We start from the raw sequence: 18,655 nt of genomic DNA, 5'->3' as shown, positions 1-18,655 counted from the left end.
AAATTTGAAGACAAATGGATGGAACAAGAAAAAATCATCCTGAGTGAGGTAACTCAGAACCAGTAAGATAAATATGGTATGTACTCACTCATACTAGTAGATAGTAGCTGTGAAGTAAAGTATAACTATGCTAGAATCCACAGATCCAGGGAGACTAGATAACAAGGAGGTTTCATTGGTAGGGGGCACCCAGATCTCCCTGGGAAGGGGAAATTGAAGAGATTTCATGAGTGGACTGAGGGTAGGTGGGAATGGGAACATAAGTTGTCATGTTGAGGATGGTGTAGAGGGGTAGAGTACTGAATGTGACTAGTAGAAACTGGGGAGCAGGGTGCATTTTGGGGTCAGATAAAAACATGGCTCAAGGGAATCTCCCAAGAATCTACAAAGATGACTCCAGCTAAGACTCTGAGCAATAGTGGATAAGTAGCCTGAACTGGCCATACTGTGACCAGATTGGTGCCTAGTCCAATTGTCATCCTAGAGGCTGAATCCAGCAACTGATGGAAACAGATGCAGACCCACAGGCAAACATTAGATGGAGTTTAGGGAATCCTGCTGAAGAGAGGGAGGAAGGATTGTAGGAGCCAGAGGGGTCAAGGACACCATAAGAAAACTCAGAATCAACTAACCTGGGCTCATAGGGGCTCACAGAGACTGAACCAACAACCAGGGAGCCTGCATGGGACTGACCTAGACCCTCTGCATATATGTTACAGTTGTGTAGCTTGGTCCTCTTGGAGGACTCCTAACAGTGAGAAAGGGGGCTGTCTTTGACTCTTTTACTGGCTTGTGGGACCCTGTTCTTCATATTGGGTTGCCTTGCCCAGCCTTAATAATACATGGGGATGTGCTTAGTCTTACTGCACTTTGATATGCCATGTTTGGTAATATTCACAGGAGACCTGTCCATAGGAGTGGAGGGTGGGAACAGTGGGAATGAGGGGGACAGACTGGGAAGAGAGGAGGGAGGGGAATCTACAGCCAGGATGTAAAATAAATGAATAAATGAATGAATAAATATTTTTTTAAAAAGTCACACCTCCTAATAATGTCACTCTTCATGAACTTATTAGGGTCAATTATGTTAAAACTACCACAAGCACTGAGTTTGAAATACCCGTGAGAAATGTTTTAGATAGTTAGAAGTTCAGTGGGAATGTGAATGTAGAGCTCAGAAAAGAGATTGGGCCATTGAAGAGAAATATCCATCCTTTCATCTTAAATTCTTCTCAAAGTTCCTCCCCATAAAAGTTGCTTATTTTCTAAATTATTCTTGTCCTGTCTCTTCTCCCACTGAGTGTCATTCCTTTGCTTCAGCCAAGTCAGGGATCCTTGCCGCCATATCAAGCAGCTGCTCTGCTGGATCCAATGAAACACTCTGGAATTGTCCTCATGCCACTTAAAGTACTTAACTGTTTCAGCCTTGAAATCATATACACATGAACAACAAAACTACCATACTTGTATTTCTCTCTCTCTCTCTCTCTCTCTCTCTCTCTCTCTCTCTCTCTCTCTCTCTCTCTCTCTCTCTCTCTCTCTTTGTGTGTGTGTGTGTGTGTGTAAAATGTAACAACAATAAAGCAAAAGATACTAGCAATTTAATGGAATACTACTCAGCAGTAAAAAACAGTGACATCATGAAATTTGCAGACAAATGGATAAAACTAGAAAATATACTGAGTGAGGTAACCCAGACTTAGAAGTACAAACATGGTATATATTTACTCATTAGTGAATACTAGATGAAAGGCAAAGGATAACCACACTACAACCCACAGCTCCAGAGAGGCTAGCTAGCAAGGAGAACCCCCAAGAGGGATGCATGGATCACCCTGGGAAGGGGAAATGGATGAGATCTCCATGAGTAGACAGGGGGTGAGGGGAGCAATGGAGGGTAGGGCTGGCAGATAAGAACATAAGGGAAAGGGATGGTCGAGCTGGAACAAGGATGGAGTAGAAGAGTAATGAAAGAGATACCATGATAGAGGGAAACATCATGGGGATAGGGAGAAACCTGGTACTAGGGAAGTTCCCAGAAATCCATAAGGATGACTCCACCTTAGACTATTAGCTATAGTGGAAAGGGTGCCTGAACTAGCCTACCCCATAATCAGATTAGTAAATACTCTAACTGTGATCATAGAGCCTTCACCCAATAACTGATGGAAGCAGATGTAAAGATCCACAGCCAAGCACTAGGCCAAGCTCCAGGAGTCCATCAAAGAGAGAGAAGAGGGATTCTATAAGCAAGGGGCATCAAGATCATGATGGGGAAACATACAGAGACAACCAAACCAAACTAGTGGGAACTCATGAACTGTGGACCAATAGCTGTGGAGCCTCTATGGGACTGGACTAGGCCCTCTGCATAGGCCAGACAGTTATGTAGCTTGATCTGCTTAAGAAACTCCCTGGCAGTGGGATCAGGAATTCATCCCTAGGGCATAAGTGGGCTTTTTGGAGCCCACTGCCTATGGTGGGACACCTTACACAGCCTTGGTCCAGGGGGAGGGGCTTGGTACTGCCTAAACTGAGTCTATTTGGTTATGCTGACTTCCCATAGGAGACCTTGCCTTGGCGGAGGTGGGAATGGGGGTTGGCATGGGGGAAGGTTGGGGGATGGGAGAAGGGAGGGGAGGGGATCTGTGGTTGGTATATAAAATGAATAGAAAGTTTCTTAATAAAAAAGAAAAGAAACAATTTGAAAGGAAGTGAGGGGCAAGGGGTGAGTTGGAGAGTAAGGACATGATAATGGGCAGAAGTGATATAGTTATATGTTAATTAAATATATTTAAAATAAACTTTCACATTAAAAAAGAACTTGAATGTTATTTGGAATACTCCATGAATTTATCAGTACTAAACCAAAAACCTTTGCCACAGTCATTCCTAGCAACATTACAGTCTACTGACATAACCTAGCCTCTTTCTTTGAGTTTCTGTGATCAATAATGTTCTTATTTTCTTATGTCTCTGGTTACTGCTTTAGTGTTTATGGAATAGACCTTCTATTTCCCTTTGACTGGGATCTATCTCAATATTTCTTTTACAGGATTCTCTCCTTAGTATACATAGTTTCTGGAACAATGTCATCTATTCCCATGACTCTAGTTACCGTAAAAATAATGATTCTAAAATTTATGGGAGCGAGCAGGCTATTCAGAAGGCACATTTGGCTAAGAGACTGATTCAGAATATTTAGGAAAAAGTTAACCTGACCCCAATGTGGCATTATAAATTTCTACTTATTTATTTAAAAAAATATGCATTAGGCTCCAATAAGTTGCAGGAATGTTCTGGACCTTGCAGACAGTTTAATGGATTTCTAAGATTCCTATTATTCAGGAATTGCATTCTACTAGAAGGACAATAACCTAATAAACAGTTATGAGGTAGATACCAAATTGAGGGAAGAGTGTCTTCTTTGTGTCTGCAGGGCTAAAGTAACACTTACTGACTGGGAAAATGGATATCTAAATCACAACTGCTGTTTCTTAAATTTGTTACTTGCATATTTAAGTGTGTGCTTATATGTATGAACTTATGGCAACTATTTAAAATATTCCTTCTTATTTCATTTTATTATTTTGTATTTTATTTCATGGAGTTAGTCATGTTTTCTTTCTTACTTTATCTGGCTTCCTAATAAAGACTCTTTCGATATTGCCATATGTCAGTGTTTAGTAGAATTCTTAGGGCCTATCATATCATTTTCTGAGAGTTGAATAAAACCAACACAAAAGCATTTATTAAGTTAGGTACTATGGTTAAGAGACCATCCTAGCCTTTAGCATTCTTTTACAAAGTTCTGAGCAGCACAGAGAATAGTAAAAAAGCAAATAAGACTGTACCACAGCTGGAACAGGATAAATGGGCAGTAAACAGGGAAGGGTCTGCTCTTGCTAATAAGCAGAGGGAATACATCCACTAACTGTCCCTGTGCTGAAAGAAGACATGACAGAATCAAACAAAAGACAGACTGAAATGCATCCTGGAAGGTAGTGTGGATTTGCCTATTAAGTAAATAAGAATTGGGAAATATCAATCATTTTTGATGACTTTTGTATTACAATCTGTATTTTTTTATATATTCTGTTTTAGTTACTTTTTTCAGTATTACCAAATACTTGACAAAAAGCAAAGTAAAGCAGGAGGATTTACTTTGGCTTACAGTTCAAAGAAGTACAGTCTGTCACAGCATGAAAGGCATCCTAGTTCACTTTCCTTTACTATGGTAAAATAGCAAGACCAAAAGCAACTTGTGAAGTAGGTGTTGTCTTCTTTACACAGTGTGATTCCACTCTGTCACTGAAGGAAGGCAGGGAAGGAGCTCCAGGAACTGAAGCAGGAGCCCCGGAGTAATGCTTACGGGATTGCTCACCATGTCCTGTTCAGCTTGGTTTCTAACACCATCCAGCACCACTTGCCCAGAGCTGGCACCACATCTTGTAGGCTGGGACCTGCTGCGTAATAGTTAGTCAAGAACATGGCCCCAAGGACTTGTCTATAGGCAATGTAATGGGAGCGTTTTCTCAGTTGTGGCTTCCTGTTCCCAGGTGAATCTAGCTTGTGTCACAGTAATGGAAAAACTAACCGGCACAAAAGGTATTTTGATGGGAATAGCTGTCAGTGCACAGAGGACAGTGGTGGAATGCATATTTCTATGCAGAAGACTTTCAAGAACGGCCTTTATCTAAGCGTTCACTCTAGATGCACAAATAGGTATAAATAATAGAAATGCATGAACCACATTATGATATTTTTTGCTTTTCATAGGCTTTGTATCATGGACCAAATTTAAAAGCAGTTATCATGATGTATCAGTTCTTAATCTACCGTATTAGACATCGACTTGGTCTTTGGAGGACAAGACAGATTATAAACTTTGGAGAGTTAGAGGAATGGATGGACAGAAAAAAATGTAAGTATTACAGTCTCTTCTTGTTTGGTGCTAAGATTAGAATGAAGTTTTAGCCAATGAAAAGACCTTTTATCTACTCCTAGCAATGGAAGAAGACTATATTTTAAATTTCTATTTGCATTTTAAGGTTGTATTTTCTGTGTGCTTGGATTCACTCATTAGGACTTCAGTTTCTAAACAATAGAATCCCCATTTAGCTACACAAAGTGTAAAAGGATATTTAAAGGGAAAGTGTTGGAAAGACAGGAGAAGAATCAGATTCCACAGAGGATATAAATCTAGGCTGCTCCAGAGACCTAAGGGTCATAAAATAAGGAAAAAGTGTCTATTATTTCCCAAAGAAGAGAAACAGACCAGCCCCATTACACACACACACACACACACACACACACACACACACACACACACACACACATGATGTATGTGTGTATCTATCTATATCTATCTATCTATCTATCTATCTATCTATCTATCTATCTATCTATCTATCTACTATCTGTCTGTTTATCTACCTACCTGTCTATCTACCTACCAACCTGTCTGTCTATCTATCTATCTATCTATCTATCTATCTATCTATCTATCTATCTATCTATCTATCTATCTATCTATCTATCTACGTATCTGTCTGTTTATCTACCTACCTGTCTATCTATCTACCAACTTGTCTGTCTATCTATCTATCTATCTATCTATCTATCTATCTATCTATCTACCCATCCATCTACCTACCTCTCTCTCTTTCAAATATATATATATATATGAGACAGGGTCTCATTTGTCCACACTGACTTTGAACTCTCTATGTAGCTAAGAATGACATTGAACTCCAGCTTCTCATCCCTCTATCTTCCAAGTTCTGGGATTATAAGTGTACATCACCATATCACCATCCTGTTTTTACACAGTATTGGAGAACTCAGAGTTTTATGCATGCTAGGCAAACACTATACCAACAAAATGGCACATTCAGCCCGATACTTTTTTTTTTAATTCAGATTTCCAAGAGGTTTCAAATGAATGATTTAGTCTGAGCCATAAGTCAGATAGTTTGAAGTGGCCATGGAAGGCCTTGAGAGTTATGATGTGGCTCTCTGCCCTTTGGGGGAAACATGGGTCATTCCTGAAATGAGTATAAAATTGTAATACTAGGTGAGCATTAATGCACACTGAGCAGATTAAGTTACACATTACTTCAAGATGTTGGGAATTCTCATAAAACAAAGACAAATTTTGTCATTGGCTTTCTATTTTTATTTGATCAGTTGAGTGTTGTTTAAGTAGTATGTATCACTAGACCAATTTCTTGAAGAATGAAAATGAATGACACAAGTAAATTATACTTATTTGGAGTCATTTTATGCTTTTATGGGGATCAATGTGTTACATTTTGATAGTTTCAGCCAGCTGTAAAATGTTTATTTTATAGTTGGGATTTCACATTCATAAAAGCTGCATAAGGTGGGGCCTGTATTTCAATGAATGTTCACTGTTTAACATGTGCCTAGTGTATCAGAACGGCAAAAAGTATTTGTTCAAATGATAATTTTCATTAAGTTTATATATCAAGATGTATTTTTAAATGAGTTATACTTGTTCCATTTCTGTTGCTGCTGATTAAAGAAAGAAGAAACCAAATAGAGAAAAAGACACTGAGACAATTCAGAACTTGGTTGTATGTAGGTCTTGAGGATTCAGCTCAGGTGATCTAGTTTAACAGCCTGATTTTCAGAAAGTTGGATAAGGCATGTGTATAACTCTCAAGGTTTCCCCCAAACAGCCAGTACAGCAAAAGTTCCAACAGATGGAAAGCTACAAATGAGAAAGGGAGAGGAAGCATGTGGAAAACAATGGCAGGGACAGTCAGGACCTGCTTGCAGTTAGGGACCTCCTGGAACTTTACATGCTTGAGGGAAGAAGGGCGAAAAGGGATCCCAACCACTTGCACCCCAGTTTCACAACTGTCATGAGCACTCTGCCCACTAGTAAATAATTCAATAAGATATCCTTAATAGTCTTCTGTGGATAGTTTTGCATTCCATTATGCTTTGAAGGACAGATTTTCTAATTTTTAACACTAGCACTTTTGGTTACTGTACCAACTAGCTTTTCTCTCACCCATTTTATTTTATTATTTTATTTACTTTATAGTATTTTTCAAGGTCTGATCATTTGTTACTCTTGTAGACTTCTTTTTGACTGGACTCAGCAGTAGAAGCTCTCAGTGAGGACAGTCTATGTCTTTTCGCAGTCTGTTTCTAGCATTTTCTTTGACTTCCTTCATTCTCTTGGCCAGTAATCTAGCATATTTTACAGCCTCTTGTTTTCCTATGTGTTGCCTCTTTGGACGAGTACATCAATGTTTGGGTTGCAGGGCACATGGAGAAAGAAGACACTGAATTTTTGATGCTTTGGTCCTGGGCTTCTTACTTAAACTTTTTTGAGGGGTTTCTGACAACATCCTGGGAGACACCATTTCCTTTAGAGATATTGAAAAGCTTTTGGATTCTGCTGGCTCTTTGGGGCCCTAACAACTGAGGAACAGTAGTATCAGTTTGTCCAGAAGTATCTTTCTCTGCTCCCCACCCCCCATAATAACCAAGTTGAGGACGTTCAGATTGGCATCCACAATGCCTCTGCAAACAGAGTTATACTTCCTCTCTTCACTTCTCCTTGGTCTTTAACAAGAATGACCCTTATTCAACAGCGGGCCCACTCCACTGTGGGGTCAAGACACCTTACTTCATGGGAAAACCATGTTTGTTGTTCCCACCATTGATTCAGAATACAACTCTTCTACTCTTTATCCAGACCACCAGCAGCTACTTCTGTGACCATTCCTAGGAAGCATGGGAAAGAGTCTATTTTAGCACCCAGCCACTAAATTCCTAATCACATCATTTTCAAAATGTTCCCATTGTGTTACTTAGTCTTGTCTTCATACTCCAAATTTTGTCACTATGCTATTCTTTTTTAGTTTTATAGTAGCTTATTTATTTTAGTTTTATTCCTACTCCCATGATTTCTCCTCTTGATTTGTAATTATAGATTTCAAATTTTTGTACCTTGAACTTTTTTTTTTTTTTTTAGTTTGGAAAGACACAGGATAGATAGATGCATATGCACCCCCAACTCCTCAAATGTGGTATTTGTTTTTTCAGACTGGTGGTTTCTAGTTGATAAGGTTATTGAGTAAGAGTCTTTAAAGTCTCTGAATTGCATGTAATTGTTTCTTGGTTTGATTCCTGGTCAGGTTGGGAAGGCACTGGAAGCTTACACACAGAGAACCATGGTGCAGTTTATGAACATATATCACTGTGGTTAGACTGACATGAGGCAAAGACAGAATAGAGGCATTCAGTTAGACAGATGGTGCTCTGTCCAACATAGGATCTGAGCAGTAGAATAGACTTAGCTAAGGGAATAATTTAAAGAATTATGAATAGCATTCATTTACATTATGCCTAGAGTACACATAATTTGCAAGGTATTTTTGTCATATTTCTTATAGAAGTCTCTCCTTTTTCTATACAATGATTGCTAATTGATATTTGGCAAATAGCTGTGCACCTTTTAAAATACATTTCAATAATTTCAAACTGTACTAATTTTCATAATTTCCATTATATTTTCACTGAAACTGGCTAACTAGCTTAGTTCATTAATTCTGCTGGTGATCTACTGAATGCTTGTATTGTATACTAAGCATTGCATAATCACAGAGATATGATATTAATAGGAGAGACATCTAAAGATGATTGAGAGAAAAATAATGAAAGTACATGAATTTTTATAAGGAAAATACATTTATTTAAAAAACAAAGCACATTCTTTGTGTCTTAGTTTTAAGTTTCTCTAGAATCAAATCCTGACAAAAGCATTCAAATACAACTAACTTATTTGGAAGTAAATTCCCCAAATACTGTTAATGGCATAGAGAAATGCAGCAGGGACAGGGCGCAAGTTAAAGAAAATAAATTATCACGAGAACTCATGAGAATAATGGTACCAACTTTCTTAATAGCTAGATTTTCATTACCAGTTGCTCCTCCCTGTCACCCCAGCCAGAGGTTGAGGGTCACTCCTCAGGGGTCTTAAGTCCATGGGACTTCTGGCTTGTTGCCCAGGTGTCAGACAGATTATAGATCTGTGCTAGAAGGAATGTTAAGGTAGTGGAATGTAGATGCTGGCACTTCTGAGTCAAAATGCCCAAGAAACAGAAGGGCTTTGAGTTCTGCTCTACAATGTGATGTGAGTCGGCCCAGAATACAGCAGCTTTAGTTTGTAGATTTGAAAACAGAGAAAAACACATACCTGTATCAAATATTAATTTGTATATGTTTTTGATAGCTTTAAAGATTTGGCATAGCCATTTGTATTTAGGTAGGAATTTCTTGAGGGGCTTTTTTTTTTTCTCACTGTGAAGTCAATGAGCAGAGTGTAGACATTGCTCCTAATTCTATTTCTGAATGAGAAATTCAAAGTATAATAGAAATCCAAGTGGTCAGAGTGTGTATTGAAAGCTGAAAAGAAGTGAATTTAAAGGAAGTAATAATGATTCCTGACACATCAGGATCAGGAACCTGGGATTCCTGTCATTGCTGCTGACAGTGTGGACAAAAAGGGGATATTGATGGACTGTTTGTGGGCATGTAAATTAGCAGATCCATTATGAGAACAGTATGAAGATTAAAAAAAAAAGCCAGTCTGGTGTTACAAACCCTATAATGGATAGAGCAAGGGGTTTGCAAGCTCAAAGCCAGCCTAGGCAGTTTAGTGGCCCCTGTCTCAAAATAGAAATAAAAAGAGCTGTGGTGGTGATATGTAGTAGTGGAACCCGTGCCTTTTATGCATGATGCCCTAGGTTCAGGTATGTTAAACAATTTTTTTTTTCCGAGATGTTAAACAATTTTTAAAAAGAAAGAAAAGAAAAACAAATATTATTGTGATCCAGCTGAGCCACCCTGAGTGTGTATTCAAGGAAGTAAAAGCAGCACCTCAAAGAGGCATTTGCATGTATCATCACACCTGCATTCATTGTCACCATAGTCATAATAGTGAAGACATAGAGCCAGCTTAAGTGCCTATCAACAGATACATGGGTGACGAGAACACTTTATATATCCACACTTGCAGTGTCTGCCATAATATAATGAATGTTAAGGGTGGGTAGGGTGTTATTTATTTACCGATGTCATTTACTGGGCACGAGAAATAAACCATGAGGCACAACAAAACCCATTTTGAGAGTTTATTAAGGAAGTGAGAAAGATGGGTGTGAGTAGGTCTATGGAAGAGAATTTGAGGAGAAAGCAGGAAACAGGTAGAGTCTGCTTTTAAAGGTCATTTTGAACATTTGTACAGGGGCTTAGGTAGCTGCGACAAGTATGCGAATATATTATATGACCAAGCTGCACACAGATTACAGATTACAGAGGACATAAGGCCCTGGCGTAGTGACTAAGCATTTTGCCTGACTGCTGCCAGGTCATGCGTGGTCATCTGACTCCAGAAGCAGCTAGGAGAGTGTTGGGAATATTAACATAGGAGATCTTATACTAAATGAAATAAGCCACACACAGAAAGACAAATGCCACATATCATCCCTTATATATGAATATTTTAAAAACTGACATGAACATTGAATAGCAACTATTAGTAGTTGGGAAGGGACATGGGAGGTAGGATTTGAATGGTGTATGCTGTGTGCATGCCTTGGATTATCACACTGAGCCCATTAATGTATATTATGAATACATTTTAATAAAAATAAAATATCCCAAGTTATAGTTTATGATGAAGGTTGGGCGTTGATATATGTAAGGTCTGTGATCACTTGTCATGAAAGAGATAGAGCACCCACTCTGCCTCTTGACCTCCATGGGGAGCCAGACTGAATGTCAACACTGTGGAAATGGGTGAGAAAGAGAAGCCCTGCCTCTTGCCCCTTGCTGAAAGGCTGCCTCCAGCTTGGCTTCTGGAGCCCCGAAGACTCATCCACAGGTGTGATGATGAACCTGGAGTTACAGTTGCTTCCAGCTGGGAAGGACTTTCCAGGTGACTTGTCTTTGGTACATTACTTGTAAAAGAAACTGTGCTATTTTACCTTTTTGGCTTTTAGTCTATGAAACCATGTTTGCCAAGAGAGAAGACTGGCAGGGGTTAGAGAGAAGTGAGCTGATGAAGTACTTCAATGACTGTGGTCACTTCCCCACACAGAGCCAGATCGACGAGTACTGGGACCTGTTCCACAGACGTGAGTGCGGCCACTCTTGTTCCTCACCCGTCCTCTTTCCTTTTCCTTTCCTCTCTCCTCCTTCCTCCTTCTTTCCCCTCTCACTTTATTTATCATTTAGTCGTGTATATTCACTGCACATTGCATTTTATATAAGAAGGACAGTTTCAAGCACTCATAAATTGTATGTTGAGTCCATTCCCCCTTGTCCCTTACCGTCTACTGGTACCATAAAGTCCTTTCCCTCAAATGTGTTTGTATCTGGACTTAATCCATAGGAAGAAAGGCAGGTTAAAAGAAATTAAAGTTGTTTTGTAATTGGAGAGCAGAAAGATGATTTTAACTTTTACTTTAAAATACACATTTTGGTATGCCAAAAAGTTACATCTAGCTAAGTATATTAATCACTTTTTCAGTTGATATGACAAATACTTGAGAAAAATGATTTAAAAGGAATGATTTGGTTCATAGCTTCAGAAGGTTCAAACACATAATGAAAAGGAAGTGAGAGGAGGAGGGAACAGGACAGATTCTACAGCAGGGTGCTGTGCACTAGGACATGCCTCAAGCAATGTATTTCTGGAAATTTCCAGAATAGCACTGTCTGCAAGGGCCAAAGCCTTCAACACTGAGACTATTGGGACATTTCATTTATAATGAAACTATACAGAATATATTTAATCCACAAAATTTAAAAATTGCTACTAACATTTTTCTTTTGGATAGTCAGATTTGATACTAATGAACACAGTCAGGTTTACATTCATAAACATAGTAAGCTAAAACATTTTACACTTGGAAAATAATTTCTTACTGGGTGTATAGATCAGTGGTTCAGAGCTTGCCTAGTATATGCAAGGTCAGGAGTATAGCCCCCAGCAATGCCAGAAATGGAAAATAATTGTGTTCCAAATAGTAAACAGAAAAAAGGGTAAAATTATCTAATAGTATTTAATAATATATATGAAACAACATTTTTCTCTTCTAAAAACTAGTAAGAGGGAAAATCATCACAAGTGTGAGAAATCTTAATGAATTAATTTTTTTTTTCAGATTTTTTTCTTTCCTAGGCTTATTGAAGTCTAATGAACAAAAACATTTGAGATGTATAATGTGGTGCGGTATGCCACACATTGATGGCCAAAACCATGAGCCAGCATATCTGCCATTACCCATAGCTCCCTTCTGAGTACATTTGTATGCATGTGGGAGGGGAAGGTAAAGATATTACTTACTTAGAAAGTCTTAAGCCATATAATAGTATTAATTTCTTTTTGTCTTTCTTGTTTTTAAATCATGTCGCTGTATTTGGGATTCCTGGTTCATCACATAAGTGTATTTGCCTTATTACCTCACCAGTTTACCCAGGCACCACTGGTAGTGTTTTCAGAATCAACAAATAAATGAGATTATGCAGTATGTTTTTTTTCAGCATCTTATTTGCTGCATTTAGTGCAATGTCCTCCAGTTTCATGTATATTTCCAAAGTGACAAAATTTCCTTTAAATGGTGAGTACTATACCCATGTTCCTGTAGACTGCATGTCTTTATTCATGCCTCTGCTGATGGACACTCAAGATGATTCCATGGCTTGAATGTCTATTTAGGACATTTCCACAGTGAGCATATAGGTATTTCTTTGCCGTGATGATCTAATGACCTTGTTCAGAATTACAATAGTTCTGGTTGAATTTTTTTTCTTTATAGCATTTCTGTATTGTTTTCTATAGTGGCGATAGCAACCTACATTTCTACCCACAGTGTTCAAATACTCCTCCTTCCCATCTCTTTACCACTTTTCTCTTGCTTTGCTGGAAAGAGCCATCAGCCTATGTAGCGTGCATGTGGTAGTATCTCAGTGCGGTTTTGATTTGTATTTCTCTGTCTGGTCATTAGTAATGTTGAGAATTTTTTCTTATTTTGCTGTTGGTTATTTGGAGTTTGGAGTTGTTCTTTGTTTTTTGTTTTTGTTTTGTTTTGGGTTTTTTTTGACAATGTTTTGGTCCTTGTCCATTTTTAATTGAATTTTTTTGTGGGTTTTAGTTGACTAAGTTTTAGGATTTTCCCGTCACAGACAGTTTATCTGTATTCCCCCCGCCCCCATTCTGCTGGCTGCCTTTGGTTCTATTTTTCTGTTGTTCTTGTTTTTCCCATGTGTCAGCTCTTTAATTTGATGTAGTCTTACTACTTTGTATTTTGTTGTTTGCTTTTGTGGTAATGTTCAAAACATCCTAGCCAATCACATGCAAGAGTGCTTTGTCCCCAGGTCATCTGCTAGGAATTTCATGGTTTGAGATCTTGTGTAATCCATTTCTAGTGGATGTTTTATAATTAGACAACACAGGCACAACTTTATTCCTTTATCTGCAGGTATCCAGTTTCCCCAGCACTACTTGTTGGAGATCCCACCCTTCGCTCATTGTATTCTCAGCATCGTTGTTAAAGATCAGTTGCCTACAAATGTGTAGGTTTGGTTCTGACTCTGTTCTGTCTCATGAGTTTATATATGCTTTGTGGTTGCTCCACACTCCTTTGAAAACTACAGACTTATAATAATTCAAAGTCAGGGAGCAAAATGTCTCTGGTCCTGTTTTTCTTTCTTCAAATTGGTCATTAGGCATTTTTTTATAGTCTCATGAAAATTTAAGGTATTTTTTTTTTCTAAAATGACATTTTAAGATTCAAAGTAACTAAGGTAATTTCATCTTGTGCTGATTCCACTTTGTGATAGTGTAGACACTTCTTAGCCCTCTGTTCCTCCCCAACAGCCACATTTGTCTTGGCAATATACTCGGCATTGTCTGTGACCATGACCATATGCCAGATGTATTAACCAAAATAGTATTTGTACAAGTTAAACATAAGTCAAAATAACTGATAAAGGTATACATAAAAGTAATTGTCATGTTGTATGTGAAATAGCTACTATGTTCTGCCAAAACAGATATTTCAAAGTTACTCTTATCCTCATCAAAGATTGATGTAATTGTGGTCTGTGTGGTGTTTTGGCTTTTAAAAATGCTGAGTTCATGCTGAAGAGATGGTTCAATGGGTAAGAGCATTAACGCTCTTCCAGATAACCTGGGTTCAATTTCTGGTATCCACGTGGCAGTTTATAACTGTCTGTAACTCCAGTTCCAGGGCATCTAGCGGCCTCACACAGGTATATATGCAGACAAAACTCAATACATATAAAAAATGAGCTTTGGCATCAAGAGTTTCCTGGGGTGCTAGCCTACTCTTGGCTACCTGCTTAAAAACATGACCCTAATTTGACCTTTTTATGTATGATGGTCTGTAACTTTGTAACCTACACTGGAACAGTTTCAAAAAGAGTTCATTAAATGTGAAGGTAGTTTGGGCAGTGTGAATGTATTTATATTAATTCTTCCAATCTCTAAATGCAAAATGACTCTGCATTTATTTGTGTTTACTATTTCTTTCATTAATATCTTTCTGTTCTCAATGTAAAGATATTTCACTTTCTTGGTTCATCTTATTGCCAAATGTTTTACTTTTCTGACACCATTATAAATAGAATTATTTTCTTAATTTATTTTTCTTTGTGTAAAGAATTGCAGTTTATGTTTTTTGTATGTTAGCATTTCTTTGTACATTTGAGTGCTGTGGCTTTCTGACATGTTTAATGACAATGTATCCATAATTAAATCCAGGAAAAGCAACATTTTAGGAAGTATTTTTTGATAAAGGAAAAGTAGTCACAAAAGTTGGGTGGTATCTGAATGACAATTTTGAATCATGATTTTATTTCTAAATGTCTCTTCCTTTGCTCTTCAGGAGCATTCATCAGTTTTCTTTACCTCTGCACTTTGGCCACTCCTGTCACTACACTTAGAATCATTTTCTCAGCTTTATGACTATTTGCTCACCTCTTGTCAGAGGCATCTGAATCACTTTGAATTTCAGTGTCCATGATTAGGTTAGTTGTTTGGGTTTTTAAACATGACAAAATACTGAATATAGAAGATGTAGAAAATATCATAATATATAAAATTTCCAATAAATTGCAGTTGTTAACATGTAAAATCTATCTTACTATACTCCACTGTGCATGAAACATTATTTTTATGAAAATCTATATTTTCTACATGTTATATAAACATCTGGGTTTTTTTTCTTTTCAGTACTCCTGTTTCCAAACTATACATTTAATCACATTATTTATGCATGTCATATGAATATTCTGAAATATATTTACTGTTGCATATTTAAGTTGTTTTGATTTTGCTTTAAAGTAGTTTGATTTTAAAAATTAAATGTAGCAAGACAATTATTTCAGAAATGAACAGGTGTTAGTATTCAAAGCCTAAGATTTCCAACTTAATAGTTCCACAGGGTGGTTGTTCCCTGATTACTTAGGGGTGTACTACAGTGGGGTGAATTTAGAGCTTGTTTCTGGTATTGAACCATTGATATTTACTTTCTCGTTCTACAACTCAGTAGCTATTTGTCTTTAGGAGGCTGTTTTTATACTTATTTTTCTTCTCCTTTACAAAAGTCAGAAGTTGTATTGTTGAGAGGCTTAAATGAAATTATTCATGTGAAATATTTAATATTTGACTATAAGTGCTCAATAAGCATTTGCTGTTATTATTTGTTAATTATAGTTATTTAAGGTTTTTAATTTTCTTTTTGCCTTGAAGATGTTTAAATCTTGAACCTTATTTAATTGTATATTGACTCATTTCATAGAGATTTTAGCCAGTTGGCTTTTACACATATCATTTCTCTTGATATCAAAAGACTTTTCTGCTTATCTGGCAGATGAGGACAAGGGCTGAAAGAAACTTCTGAATTCACTGGTAAGGCTGAAGGCTTAACCGGAGTCTCTTCAATCTAAGATTGAAGTTGATGTTGATTTCAGTTTGTTTTGTGAAGATACTTCAAAATCAGTGTTATGAAAACACAAGTCTATGAGTTAGAGAAAGACTTCTAGGCTCCAGACCTAGCTCGGTGGTGGAGTGTTGCCTAGCATACATGAGGCCCTGGGTCCTAACTGAGAAGTGCAAAACCCAAAATAAGATGATGCCCTGCCCTCCTCAACAGCTTTCAGCAACACCAACAGCTTTGCATTTACCTTGTACAAACCAGCTTCAGTGAGTTTTGTAATAAGGTATTTTTTTTTTTTATAAATGATGAGTCTGTTAAAATTCTTATTTTTAATAAATAAATAAATAAAATTTAAATAAAAAGAAAACATAATTAAAGAACACGTTTTTATTTCAATTCCTGAGGTTAGGGAATTTTATGCACATTTGAGGGTGTGTATGCATGTGTCTGTGGAGATGTATTCGGGGCCAGAGAAGTGTCTGTCTTCTTGAGCCATCACTTCTCACTGAACTTGAAGTTCGCTGTCTTTTGGCTAGGTTGGCTGACAAGGAAGTCCTTGTGCTTCTCTTCTCCTGCCCCCTCAGAGCTGGCAGTATGGGTGCACACAGTCACATCTTGCTTTTTGTGTGATGTCAGCTCAGGTCTTCATGCTTGTCTGAAAATTATTCTTACAAGATGGGCAAACTTTCTCTTCTAGAAAACAGCGTGATGATTTTGCATCTAATTATTTTTCTCTGTCCCACTAAAAATTCTTTTGATACACACAATGCTTTTATTTAAAGTGAAGTAAGTACTGGTAATGATGGAAAGAAAACAAAATCGTGGAGAGGTAATAGACTTTTTTTGTCACTAACTCCGCTTTCAAGAGATTCTGATTGTGTTAAGTTTAGATTGTCAGTCATCTTCATTCATACTGACTCCTTTGAGTGTGGATGATAGCTCAATATATGAAACTACGCTTCTTTTGATCCAATAGAGTATTTAATCTAATTCACAAGCAGTTAATTCAGCTGATTAACTTCTAGTGTGTAATACCAAGTAGGTCAGATTCCTGAAAGTCTTTGCATCTTTAGGTATTTTTAACTTTGTTTCATTCCTTATTCTTATTACTATGGTAACAAAGGAATTGTAACTGAGGACATGGTTTTAGTCTGAAAAATTTTCTCTGGAGAATGAAGTGTGCTTGGGCTATAAGTATTGTGCATATTGAAAGGTGCAGACCATGCAAACATGGGACCCTTAACTCACTTAAATCCCAACAAATGGAAAGAATGACATCAGACTGTGAAAGAAAAATACTGCTGCGTGGTACTGTGTTCTCTGTCCTCCCAACAGCCTGGTCTCCAGGGGTTTGAACTTGGAAGGCTTTCCAGTGTCTTTCCACCAGGTGAGGAGAACTTTTAGTTCATTTGCTAGACCTAATTTTTATTCATAAAGTTGATCAGAATACTCAATAGTAACATCAAGACTATATTCAGGGGAGAGGACTAGACAAACATTTAAATCAGAAATATGAAAGGTACTTACATATTCTTTATCCCAAAGATAAAGCGCCTGAAGAGACTGTACCCCAAGGTAGGATGTGAGCTATTTTCATATACCCTGGTTAGACAGAGGTGGATTGTATCTGCCTCATGACTTCCTGCTCTTCATCTAAAGCCACTACATCTGCATTTTCTGCTACTTTTTCAAAATAGTTTTATATTGTAAGAGGGAAACATGATGGTTTAATTTCTCCACTATCTACACGAACAGGTACTCTAACAAAGAAAATTTAATAATGTAGAAAGAGAATTGAGAAGATTACTAGTCTTCAGAGCCACCTCTCAGCCCCTTGACATGATTTTTAAAAGTAGATTCTGGAATATAGGAAATGTGAGACTAGCAAATACTGACAGTGAAAGAATGTAGAAGAACTGAAGGCTAACTTGGGGCAAAACTATTATTAAGATAACTTTAGACAGAAATACATAGTCTATGTGGCTGGCTTCTTTACTAACAGTGAATGTGGGGCTCACTTGTGCTTTAGCATATCTCCACTTTGTGCGGTTTGTCAGTATTCTACTAACAGACAGCATTCCAGTGTGTGGCTATGCCATATCTGATTTACTTAGCCCTTGGGTTAATAGCTTTCTGGGCTGCTTCCACCTTTCTGCTATTAGGTACTATGAACATCTTTTGGGGGCTTTTATTTACATTTTTCTAATAATGAGTAATAGCACACATCCTTTCATATTCTCAGTAGATAATTCTATTGAAAATATTAAAATTTCATATATATTGTTTCAATGAAGAACTTTGTTTTCTTGTATTATTTGTGTTTTTCTATTCTGATAAAATATCTCCTCTGTCAGATACATCATTTTCTTATGATGTTAGCTACTTGGATCTATCTATCTGTCTGTTTGTCTATCTAGTATTGTGACTTTCAACTTCCTTTTTACATTTATTTTATTTGTTGATAATGTCATATGAGTACATCATTTACATAATTTTCATCCTTTCCTACCCCTTCCCACTCATCCCATGTCTCTCTACTTCCTCTTAGTCATAACTTCTATTTTTATTTAAAAGTTTTTTTTTTTTATTTTACCAACCATAGTTCCCCCTTTCTTCCCTCCCTCCCCTTACTCCCTCCAATGTCC

The 18,655-nt window shown here is 37.4% G+C and overlaps 1 protein-coding gene across 1 annotated transcript in view; it reads left to right on the top strand.

The window, feature by feature from the left end:
• Positions 1-18,655, top strand: part of Iqcm (IQ motif containing M) — a 469,797-nt gene that overhangs the window by 270,978 nt on the left and 180,164 nt on the right. Inside the window, exons 11-12 of the mRNA XM_037206157.1 lie at positions 4,780-4,924; positions 11,046-11,180. Coding sequence (XP_037062052.1) covers positions 4,780-4,924; positions 11,046-11,180 — 280 coding nt within the window. The remainder of the gene's footprint in view (positions 1-4,779; positions 4,925-11,045; positions 11,181-18,655) is intronic.

The sequence above is a fragment of the Peromyscus leucopus genome, chromosome 5 (assembly GCF_004664715.2).
Source record: "Peromyscus leucopus breed LL Stock chromosome 5, UCI_PerLeu_2.1, whole genome shotgun sequence".
NCBI lineage: Eukaryota > Metazoa > Chordata > Mammalia > Rodentia > Cricetidae > Peromyscus > Peromyscus leucopus.
The sequence above is the reverse complement of the archived record's forward strand: the minus strand, read 5'-3'. Positions and strand labels throughout refer to the sequence as shown.